We start from the raw sequence: 12,446 nt of genomic DNA, 5'->3' as shown, positions 1-12,446 counted from the left end.
TCATCCTTGTTGGTTTGTCAGTTAACTGCATGGTTTTGTTCCACCATCTTTTAAAAAAAAAATTTTATTGACATGTAGTTGATTTACAATATTATATTAGCTTTAGGTATACAGCATAGTAAGTATTTTACAGGCCATACCCCATTAAAAGTTATTACAAGTTAATGGCTGTAATTCCCAGTGCTATACAGTATACCCTTGCTGCTCATCTATTTTATACATAGTCCACCATCTTTTAATTTTTCAAGACTTTTCATGTGGTTTGGGCATTCTACAATGTAACTTTTATCTATTTGCTTAGCTTTTTTCTTTTGCAGGATTTGCAATTTCATTCTATAATCAGTTTACATCATATTTGAAGGGGATTATTGGATGTTTTTCAGTGAATCAGCTGAAGATTGACCCGTATTAAAGGCATAGTTGCTAGTGTTAAACAGGAAGAGACGTTGAATTACAATTTTATCAATGGTTGGGGTCACAGGTGCGCTTTCTCATCAACTTTTTCAACCTTCTAATGTAGGATTTGGATGAAGAATATTCAATAATGAATAACTTCCTCACCAAACAAGGCAAAAATCTCCTTAGCCAGATGCTTATAATCAAATGGAGAAATGCAGATAACTGAAAATCAAAATAAAATAATGCAATAATGCTACGATAGAATTAAGGTTAGTATAGGAGGGCAGAAGGAAGGGCTTGTGTAACTCTTCAAGGATAAAGGAGAAATGTTCCATAGAGGAGGTGATGTGAGCTCAGATAAAGTGAAAGGTACTGACGCTAATTGTCTGCCTGGCATTTGCTGTGATCTCATTTAGTCCTCAGAACAACTCTTCAAGATGAATATTATTCTGATTTCGCAGTATAAGAAACCAAAGCTTTTTAAAGTTATGATTTGCCCAAAGACATACAATTAATTAGTACTGAAGATGTTTTTGAGTTTAGATCTATCTGCTTATAAGTTTGTGCTTCTTTCACTATAAAGTTATGCCTCTTTGGACAAGAAATTGGAGTGCATTCCAGGCAGAGAAAAACAACATATGCTTCAGTCTAAAAGTATAATAAACCTTGGAGAGGGTTGGGAGAAATTGCAGCTAATGCAGTATGCATAGAACTCAAAAGTTTACTCAGTCCTGAGTATTTTTAATGTCTACCATGCCTTGCATTTTGCTTCGTGTTGGGGAGTCAGAAGAGAAATATATCATCCTTGACTTCCAGGCGCTTATATTCTGATGTGAAAACAGACATACAAAGTGACTACTAGGATACTGTGTGACCTTTGGACAAATGTACAAGAGGCAGTGGAAATTCTGAGGAAGCATAGGCTAGGCCGTCTAGGGGTGCTGGAGAGGGCTTTGCAGCAGGAGGGCCATGATGACTGGGCTGAGTTTTGGAGAAGCTGGAGTTTTATAGGGGGAAGTGGCATAGCATATTCCAGGTGGAGAACACACTATACACAAGGGTATGATGTCTGAGCCAGCTGTGTTTTCGCAGTAGTTTGATGTGATGGGAAGAGAGTGTGCCAGGTGGGAGGTCGAGCCTAGTTAGGCCACATCACAGAACCATGTGTGCTGCACAGAGGTGATTGGTCCCCATCCTGCTGTGGATGGAGAGTCAGGAAAGACAGTATACTCAGATTTTTGTTTTAGAATGAAACTGTTGTATGTGTACAGGAGACAGCTTGACAGATAGCAAGCCTGGATGCCGGGAGGCCAGTTAGGAGGCAGAGTTCTGTGTGGTGGGAGATGGTAAGAGCCAAAATAGTCCAGTACCTATTAGAATAGAGAAGACAGGATTGATCAGGGACAAATTGAAGAGGAAGAATAGTCAGGCTTGGATTTGCATTTAGAAAGTGAGGGAGGAGGAGGAGCCTGGGTTTTCTCCCAGATTTCGTGGATTGGATATCCGAGTGGATAGGAATTGGTTTGGGGATTACAAGAGGGGGCATTTGAGGGGCTAGGGTGGTTTTGAGCTTCTTGGATTTGAAATATCGGTGGGGACAATCAAGTGGAAATGTCCATTGAGCAGTCCAATGTCCATTGGCTACATATATGTAGAACTTAGAGAGGCTGGGCTGGGAATAAGGATTTGGGAGTTAGCAGCATGCAGGTGGTAGCAGAGGTTAAAGGCATCTTGGAGAGTTTATAGAATGAGGAAAAAACAAGGACTAAGGTTCAGAGCCAGTGAAAATCAGCCTTTAAGGGGAGAGAAAAGGGAGCCTGAAAAAGAATTGTGCCACAGCCAAGAGTAAAACCTGGAGAGGATGGTGCTTTCATGACCAGAGGAGGCTGTGTCAGGTGTCTTTTGAGGGCCAAGTGCTTACCTCGTTACCTGTAACTAGACAAATGAGAGATCTGATGGTCACGGAGCAGCAAGCATTGCCATAGGAGGAGTCAAGAAACCGAGATGAACTTGGGGTTCTCTTTGGGACTTTGCTATGGACGTGAAGAGGTGTGAGATGGTAGCTAGAGGGGAACCTTGGAACTGGGGAGGACTGGTGTGTTTCCATTTGTGTGTTGAGCTATGACTCAGTTAGGACTCGCATATGGTTTTATGCTAAATAATGCTTCCCCTGGGAAGGGAGAGGTTAGGTTGGGGAGAACAGCTGAGTAGATATAGTTGAGGGAGTAAGTGTCAGAGGAGGAAGGTGGGGGTGGGCCCCAGAGCACAGGGGAAAGAATTAGCCTTGAAAGACAGGGGCTGGGACATCTTTCCTCCTGAAATAGATGGTTCTGGAATTTACCCAGTTTCTTGGGATTGTCTAGTGTGGACATGTCATGGTCTCCTAATCTGAAAAGTTCAGTCCCAGATGTTACCAGCCTTTGTACTTCCATGTTGATGACTGGATCCTGACTGGTCCTGGGGTAATAGACTCAGTCAGTCTTGTGCCAGGTCCTGTGCTTGACTCCAGAGTGTAAAAAAGCCAGTACAAGAGACATGACTCCTGTGCTCATGGAGCTAGTATTCTAATGGGAGAGGACAGGCCAAAGCAAACAAAATCCACATGTACAGAAATAAGCCACTGGAAGGATTTTAAGCAGAAGAGTGATGTGTTTTAAAATTGAACACATTTGAGAGTCTCATCAGCTTGAAGATAATCAGCTTAAATCATTGAAAACAGCTCACACAGGGAGGGAGTAAACAGAAAGAAGTTCCCACCCAGACCCTGAGGAACCCAGTTATTTCAGTGTCAGGTACAAGAGGAGGACCCAGCAAAGGAGACTGAGCAGGAGCTTGGGAGAGAGGGGAAGAAAACCTGGAAAGTGGTGCTTGGGGGCTCAACAGAGAGCAGTGTTCCAGACAGGTGATGCTTTTTGTAGAGTGTTGTGGAAAGATGAGGATGAAGACAGAGGTGGCCTTTGGATCTGGCATCACAGAGAACCTTGATATGAACAGCTTTATTGATAAGAAAAGGGGCAGAGCATAGATTGGCAGCTGAGGAGTAAGTAGAAGAAAAGGAACGGGAAAGAGTAGTGGCCACCGTGGTGGGACGTGGGCTCTGAAGGTGGCAGAGAAACAGAACCAAGCTGAAGGGTTTTTAGTGTGAAGGATTTCTAAAGGAGGGCTGTCTGTATGCTGATGGAAATGTCCAGTGGAGAGAGTTGTTAGACATGACAGAGGTGACTAACAAGAAGGAAGACGATTTTCAGAAAGCAATAGTGGAGTTTTTCATGTGTTCAACAATTTTTATGAGTACCCATTGTGTGCCAGGCACTGTGCTGCGCTCTGGGGTAATGCAGTGCTCCAGATGAAGTCCTGTCCTTGTGGGCCTTCCCTGTATATTAGGAGATGGCCCATAAATGCGTATACAAGGGAACGTAGTGATAGTCAGAGATGGGACACATGCAGGAGTGAGGGGAGAGCCCAAAGCAGGGATGGGGTGCAGCCTTTGAAATAGAGGATCAGGGGCCTCTCTGAGGACTTGGCACTTGAACTGTGTCTAAAAGGAGACCCTCATGCATCCATCTGTGGAAGAGCGGGGAGAGTGTTCTACGCAGAGGAAGACGTGGGGCTTCAGGTTAAGTCCCAGATGGAGCCAGGGTCCAAATAGATAGGTAGGTCATGACCCAGCATTTGAGATTTATTGTTTGCAATGGGAGGTCATCAGAAGGTGCCTTTCACTGGTGCTGCTTGGACTTCAGTGTGTTGAGTGTGGAAGCAGGCTGACCGCTTAGAGGAGGCAAGGTGGTAGGTTTGCTGAATGTGATAGTGGATTGAGCTAGGATGGTAGCGATGGAGATGGTCAGGGTTATATTCTGAAAGAGTAATTGGCACTCCCAAATCATGCAAGACACAGGTAATTTAATTTCAAATGAAAAATACTAACAGAAACAAGTGTGAAGTGGAGCATTCAGCAGGGGAAAAACAGATGCATGCTCTGAAATTATCATCTTTGATTAAAGGTTTAACATGTACTGTCCAATATGGTAGCTACACGTGGCAATTTAAATTTTACTTAAATAAAATTTAAAACTCAGTCTTCAGTCACACTAGCCAAAAGTTTCAAAAGTCATATATGGCTGGTGGCTCCTATATTGGACAGTGCAAATATAGACATGTCCCTCATCAGAGAAAAGCTGCTTTAAAGTCATGGGCACCATATTTGGAGCTAGATTGTTAAATATTGACTGTACGAGTTTTCTTTCAGCAAATATCATTTTGGTTCCTAAAAGAGGGCTGACTGCAAATGAAGGGGATGCATGGCTGAAGAGGTGAATGGTACAGCAATTCAGAATAATATGAGAAGGAAGTTACAGCTAGAAAAAGAAAGAACTCACTTCTGCTACGTGACTTAGCCGGCTGAGCCTTCCGGTGCGTTTTATGTGCCCAGGTGCACCAGACCACCAGTTGACCACGTGCTGTGACTCCACCCTTTATATCCTGCTGAGCTTATCAAACTTGAAAATTTAGCTTTAAGTTCAGGCTGTTTGAACATTTACCGCTACATTTGATCAATTCTAAAATACACCATTTATTTTTCTTCCCCCTGAGATGGAAGGCTTTTTCTTGCCATTTATCCCATCTGTAGGCAGTTCACAAGCAACTGCTTCAAAATATAATATTCTTAATATATGATTAGTTTTCTGATTATTTGGGTAATTTCTTACCTTAATTATATACTTATTTCTAATATAGCATATCCATGATTGTTTTTTTCTACTGGCTCTTTCTGTTGAATATAGTTTTACTACCTAAATTAAACCAGGTGGAATGTGTTAATAAACCATGCTGTACTTTATTTCTACATATTTTAAGATATTAAAGTTTTTTTTAATAAAAATTTCATTTTGAGATAATCATAGATTCACTTGCAGTTGTGTGAAATAATACAGACAGATCTTGTGTGCCTTTCACCCAGCTGTCCCCCCAGGGAGAGCACGTTGTGAAACTGTAGGGCAGTATCACAACCTGGGTGTTGACACTGATTGTGTTTTTCCATCTTACTCCAGTTTGCCCAGTTCTACTTGTACCCCTGTGTATGGGCTGGGCAGTGTACGCATGCACGTCCAGTGGGTTATTTCTGTCAGAATTCCGTCCCGTGGGCTAATTCCTGTATCTCTCACCGCAATCGTGATACAGAAAAGTTCTGTCCAGAAGGATCCGCCTAGTTGCCCTTTCATAACCACAGTCACTTCTCTTTCTCTTCCACTTACGTCTCTGTCTCCTGACAGCACTAAACTGTTCATCTCTGATTTTGTCATTTTGAGGTTATATGAATGGAATCATTCAGTATGTACCCTTTTGGGATTGGTTCTTTTCACTTTGCATAATTCCCTCAAGATTCAGCCAAGTTTTATGTATCAGTAGCTCATTCCCTTTTGTTACTGAGTAGTACTCCCTGGTGTGGGTATACCACAGTTTAACCATGCAACCTCCAAAGGACATCTAGAATGTTTGAGTACAAGTTTTTGTGTGAGCTGAGTCTTCATTTCTCTGAGATAAATGCCCAGGAGTGCATATTCATATGGTAGTTGCATATTTAGATTTGTAAAAAATGAATGTTTCCCTGAGTGGCTGTACCGTTTTATATTGCAGCAATATGTAAGTGATCTAGTTTTCTGTATCCTCACTAGCATTTGGTAGTGTCACTATTTTTAATTTTAGCCATTCTGCTATATGTTTAGTGATACCTCACTGTGGTTTTAATTTGCATTTCCCTAATAGCTAGCGATGTTGAACATCTTTTCATATGTGTATTTTTCATGTGTATATCCTCTTTGGTGAAATGTCTATTTATGTATTTAGCTTATTTTCTACTTCAGTTGTCTTTAAACTGTTGAGTTTTGAGAGTTCTTTCTATATTCTCAATACTGGTCCTTTCCCAAATATGTGGTTATTATCATTTCTCCCAGTCTGTAGCTTGTCTTTTCACCCTTTTAACTGGTTCTTTTATAGACCAAAAGTTTTTAAGTTTAATGAGGTCCAGTTTATCTCTTTCTTTCTTTCTTTCTTTTTTTGGTTTGAGGTGTAATTGGCATATAACATTATATTAGTTTCAGATGTACAACATGATTCACTGTTTGTATATATTGTGAAACGATCACCTCAGTAAGTCTAGTTAACGTTAGTCTGTCACCATACATAGTTACAGATTTTTTTTCTGTGGTAAGAACTTTCAAGATTTACTCTCTTACCAACTTTCAAAAATATGCAATACAGCATTACTAATTGTAGTCACCATACTGTACATCACATCCCCATAACTTATTTATCTTATAAATAGAAGTTTGTACCTTTTGGACCTCCTTCGCCTGTTTCATCCAGTCCTGACCTCTGGCAATCACCAATCTGTTCTCTATGATCTCATTTTTTGTTTTTGCTTTTTGGAGTTTTTTTTTTTTAACGATCTACATGTAAGTGTGATCATATGGTTTTTGTCTTTCTTGGTCTGACATACTTCACTTGGCATAGTGCCCTCAAGTTCCATCCATGTTTTTGCAAATGGCAAGATTTCCTTTTTTGTGGCTAAATATTTCATGTATATTTATTTTTTTCTTTATCCATTCATCTATCTGTGGAACTAGGTTGTTTCCATGTCTTGGCTATTGTAAATATTGCTGCAGTGAACATGGGGGTGCACATAGCTTTTCAAGTTAGTATTTTCATTTTCTTCAGTTAAATACCCAGGAGTGGACATGCTAGATCATATGGTAGTTCTATTTTTAATTTTGGGGGGGAACCTCCATACTGTTTTCCATAGTGACTGTAACAGTTGAAGGGTTCCCTGTACTCTGCATATTCACCGATACTTTTCTTTGGGGTGGGGGGTAATTAGGTTGGTTGGTTGGTTGGTATTAGAGGAGGGACTGGGGATTGAACCCAGGACCTTGTGTATGCTGAGCATGTGCTCTACCACTTGAGCTACACCCTCCCTCCTTGATTCTTGTTATTTCTTGTCTTTTTGATAATGACCATTCTGATGGGTGTGAGGTGATATCTCATTGTTTTGATCTGCATGACCCTGGTGATTAGTCATGTTGAGCACCTTTTCATGTACCTGTTGGCCATCTGTATGTCTTTTGAAAAGTGTTTTTTCAAATCCTCTGCCCATTTTTTGATCAAATTGGGGTTTTTTGCTATTGAGTTGTATAAGTTTTTTATGTTTTCTGGTTATTAACTAACCCCTTATCAGATATATATGATTTGCAAGTATTTTCTCCCATTCAGTGGGTTACCTTTTCATTCTCTTGATTCTTTCCTTTGCTGTGCAGAAGCTTTTTTGTTTGATGTAGTTGCACTTATTTATTTTTGCTTTTGTTGCCTTGCTTGTGGTATCAAGTCTGGAAAATTACCACCAAGACCAGTGTCAAGGAGCTTACCACCTATGTTTCTTCTAGGAGTAAGTTTTATGGTTTTAGGTCGTAGATTCAAATCTTAAATCCATTTTGAGTTAATTTTTGTGTATGGTGTAAGATAGTGGCCTGTTTTCATCATTTTATATAGGGCTATCCAATTTTCCCAGTGCTGTTTATTGAAGAGACTGTCTTTTTCCCCATTGTACATTTTGTACTCCTTTGTGGTAAATTAATTGACCATATATGTGTTGGTTTATTTTTAGGCTCTCTCTTCTGTTCCATTGATTATGTATCTGTTTTCAAGCCAACATCATACTGATTTCATTATGTATATATACAAATATATGTACACATATATACATGTACATGTATATACTTTATATATATAGTGCTTTTGGTGTCCAGTCTAAGAATTCTTTGCCTAGCCCTTGATTGTGAAGATATTCTTTGTTTTTCTAAAGATTTTATAGTTTTATATTTTATATTTAAGTTAGTGATCCCTTTTGAGTAAATTTTGTATAAACTGCGAAGTTTAGTTTGAGTATTCTCCCTGGGTTTTTTTTTTTTTTTTGGCTTATGGATGGTCAGTTGCTCTGGCACCATTTCTTAAAAAGCCTACATCCTTCCTCTATGAACTTGCTTTTCTGTGTCTTGGTCAAAATTCAGTTGGACATATTTATATGGCTCTATTTCTGAGAGTTAGTTTTGTTTTTAATACTGCAACTGTTGCTATTATTAATTATGGACATTTTTGGAAGATGTGAAAAAATAAAAATTGGAAAAACTTAAGTTTTATCAAAGATAAGCTGTGTTAAATTTTCTTCTCATCTTTTTTCTGTGCTATTTGCTATTGTTTCAAATACTCTTGTGCTATATATAAAAATTGTATTGTGCTTTTTAAAAACTTCCATTATAAATACTTTTTCCATGTTATCACAAATGTTACTTTATTTTAACAATTCTATAATATTATATTGTGTGGTATCTTTCTGCTGTTTAAAATTTAAGTTTCCATGTTTTGTTTTTTGTTTTTTAAGACCTCTCTGGTTATTGCCTTTGCTTGGTAAACCATTTAGTTAATTACTGGGTTAAAAGATTTGAGTGTTTTCCAGATTCTTGATATTTTCATTGCCCCATTGCTTCTGAAAGGATTTACACCATTTACATTTTACTATTGTTATATGCTTTAGATATAGCAGCATTTGATTTTGAGAATTTCCATAAATGCTTTTAACTTGAATTTTCGTATTATTCAATTATTCCTTAATAACCTTGAGTTTGACTTTTGTTGAGTGAAAAATTGTTTGAGAATCTTAGTGATTGGTACTAGGTAAAGCAGTGTTCACATAGCTTTTACCCATATAATGAATGTAATTTGTGTAGTTACAATTTACAATACAACGCAGTTGTGATTTAGAAAAAAGGATAGCTTTGTTTTAAGGTTGCTTTTATTTCTCAAGAAAACTTGCAGCATGATTATTTACTTCAAGCTTACACTACGCTTTGATTTTGATAGTATGATTTTGCCTCCCTTCAAACAGAAAGCGATAGATCTTGCTAGCAAAGCAGCCCAGGAAGACAAAGCTGGGAACTATGAGGAAGCCCTTCAGCTCTACCAACATGCTGTACAGTATTTTCTCCATGTAGTTAAATGTAAGGTCATAGTTTGTTCGTTTGTTTGTTTTATTTATTTAAAAGCACTAGAAGAAAAGATTGTTCTATTTCATTTATAAAAATTGAAATATGTCTACTTAGTGAAAAATAAAGTGGTGCCCTCAGCCCAACTGTATCCTGAATTATATGGTGTACAAAATTATTTTATTATTTTGAAATTCTTTTGAAATATGGAGAGAATAAATCAGCAATATAGCTGCCAAAAAAATTGAAATACAATGCCAGAAAATTATAAATCACCATTAGCAAAAACGTCCCACTAGCCTGTTAGTAGTTTTTAAGTACTCAGCCCACAAATGTGCACAGCTTTGACACCTAAACGTATTAAAGTGCCATATAGTCAATGGAAGTAAGTTTTTATTTTGCTAGTAATATACCCAAATTATGTAATCTGAACCTACTCATTTTATAACCATCTCATTGAAAATAATCTGTTTTAAAAATAGGTTGGGGGATACTTGTACTTAATGTTTCCCATATGCCAGGCACTGTTCTGGGTACTGGGATTCAACAGTAAGGAAGAAATGGCTGCCTTTGTGGATTTTAAACCTAATGCTGAACATAAGTGAAATAAGACATTTAAAAAGTGTCTTTCTGGCAAACTTAGTTATTTTTAAATAAAAATCTTAGCAATTGGATAATTTAGTATTTTCTTTCGAGCTTCCCGATTTAATGCTGAAGTTTTTCTGTCAAAGTAAAGTGCAGCTAAGAATGAATCATACATAACGTATAAGGTGGGGCCAATGCCGTGCACTGCATATGTCCCTGAAGTCTCCTTTTGCCTCCCTGGGGACTTTGTTTAGTAAAATTACTGTACTGATGATACACCTGACATATGGGATTTCTATCACTTTTTATACTCTGAAATCAAGCTTATGTAGACATTAATGGGAATGGTTAACATTTCTTTATTTCTGTTTGTCTTCTGACTGGTTTTGTGAGACAAGCAGCTTTCAGCTATCTGCCCAGAATGTAAAGGAAGAATATGAAACCCACAGAATATTAAATAATTTTTATTATTATTTAACATTAACTTAAAATATCCTAGTGTCTTGTTCAGATCTCTTTCTGACTCACATCACCGTTGGCATCCAGCCGTGTTGGAGGAAGGAGTAGAAAAGGTTAATCATCATTGGTTCCCATGAGCTAGAGATGATCTTTTCTCTCTCCCCCAAAATAGATTTTCCTTGTTGAAAAGTGTATCTATGAGTTTAAACCTGTCTGTGTAGAATACTAATGGAAAAAAATCTCTCATTGCCCCTTAATAGATGAAGCACAGGGCGATAAAGCCAAGCAGAGTATCAGGGCAAAGTGTACAGAATATCTTGATAGAGCAGAAAAACTAAAGGAGTACCTGAAGAAGAAAGAGAAAAAACCACAGAAGCCAGTGAAGGAGGGACAGCCAAGTCCAGCTGACGAGAAGGGGTATGTATTTTACCGGGTGAGATCGAATTGTATCGCATTACAAGATAAAGTTAAATTTAATTTGTGAAGTAAATTCCTTTTGTTTAAACTAGGTGTTGGCAAACCGTGACTCATGGGCCAAATCTGACCTACTGCCTATTTTCTTAACTAGAGTTTTATCGGAACACAGCCTCGTCCATTCATGCACCTGTGGTCAGTGGCGGCTTTTGTGCTGCCCCAGCAAAGCTGAGTAGTTGTGACAAGAGGCTGTGTGGGTGACAAAGCTTAAATATTTACTGTCTGGTCCTTTTCAGAAAAAGTTTGTCAATCTCCTGTTTACCAAGCTCAGGGGGTGATATAACTCAGATCGCTCTCCGTGACTGCTTGGTGGTAGTAGTAGAAAAAACATTTGGTAGGAATGGTACTCAGTTTTTTACCCTCTGGCTATTATGTAGTATTAAAGTTTAAAATTACGGAAGTGATATGTGAATTGAATCTTTGACTAGTGGTATTGGCTCTTAGTACTGAGCACATGCACAAAATGAAAAATTAATAATGTAAGTAATTTTTTGGATATCTTATGTAAAGTTTTTGGGGGGGATTTGCATCGAATTTGCTTTATTTTGTCATTGTAAAGAAAACAACACAGCATAATTTATAAACATCAAAACCCATTTCTGAAATGTCTTCCTAGACGGGAGATATATCACTTACAGAAGCAGAACTTGTATATTCAGCACCTAACGTATGCATGCCAAGCTCTGTGCTGAGCAGTGGTAACAGTCTACTCACGTCATCTGATCATTCTATTCATGGTGCCAGAAGTGGTTCCAAGTGACAACATACAAGTTTGGATGCCATACAGCTGGGAGCGATGCCCCACTCCACCAGGGTTGTTCTAGGAGATACCACTGCTGCCTGCTCCCTCACCAAGCACGTCCAGTGCCAGGGAGCGGGCAGGAGAACCTGCCACGGCGCCGTCAGCAAAGCCAGTGGTTTCGTCTACAGCTGCGTCTCCTTGTGGGCAGCCCGCACCTCAGTGGCTTGCTTGCACCTTCTAGGAGGACTTTGGTCACTTTGCCCCCCTAGCTGCAGGGGCGCCTAGGAAGGGCAATTAGGTACATCCTTCACAAGAAAGCATGGGAGAAGGAGGTTGGCATGAGTGTTGGCTGAATTAGTTTGCAGATTCCACTTCACCTATAAATAACACCACCATCCTGTGGTAACCAAGCCATCCCATCTTGAGGTCATACCTGTCAAGCTTTTTATTCCTCCTTTTATCTTATATGTGAAAAATGATGTAATGCCGTATTTTTTGCTTTATCACTTTGTCACTAAACATCTTGAACATCTTTCCAGCAAACTATTTCTACATCATTTTTAAAGACTGCAATGTATTTTATTATATACTAATCCTTACAATTGAACATGCATTATTTCTAATTTTTTCCCTATTGTGAAGAATAAGGGCATGATTATCCGTGTAGTCATATCCTGAACTCTGATCATTTCCTCAGAATAAATCCCTGGTTGTGAAATGACTGGGTTGATCTCCTTATTCTTCGGGGTCAGTTC

The 12,446-nt window shown here is 38.8% G+C and overlaps 1 protein-coding gene across 4 annotated transcripts in view; it reads left to right on the top strand.

Moving 5' to 3' along the window:
• The window catches only part of VPS4B (vacuolar protein sorting 4 homolog B), a 37,683-nt gene that overhangs the window by 1,159 nt on the left and 24,078 nt on the right, over positions 1-12,446 (top strand). For all 4 annotated transcript variants that reach the window (XR_004316233.1, XR_004316231.1, XR_004316232.1 and 1 more), the window contains exons 2-3: positions 9,335-9,446; positions 10,736-10,892. Coding sequence is in view for 1 of the 4 variants with exons in the window: in XM_032470580.1 (XP_032326471.1) it covers positions 9,335-9,446; positions 10,736-10,892 (269 nt within the window). In the remaining 3 variants the exon portion in view is untranslated. The remainder of the gene's footprint in view (positions 1-9,334; positions 9,447-10,735; positions 10,893-12,446) is intronic.

The sequence above is a fragment of the Camelus ferus genome, chromosome 30 (genome assembly GCF_009834535.1).
Source record: "Camelus ferus isolate YT-003-E chromosome 30, BCGSAC_Cfer_1.0, whole genome shotgun sequence".
NCBI classification, from domain to species: Eukaryota; Metazoa; Chordata; class Mammalia; order Artiodactyla; family Camelidae; genus Camelus; species Camelus ferus.
This window is presented reverse-complemented; position numbering and strand designations above follow the sequence as displayed.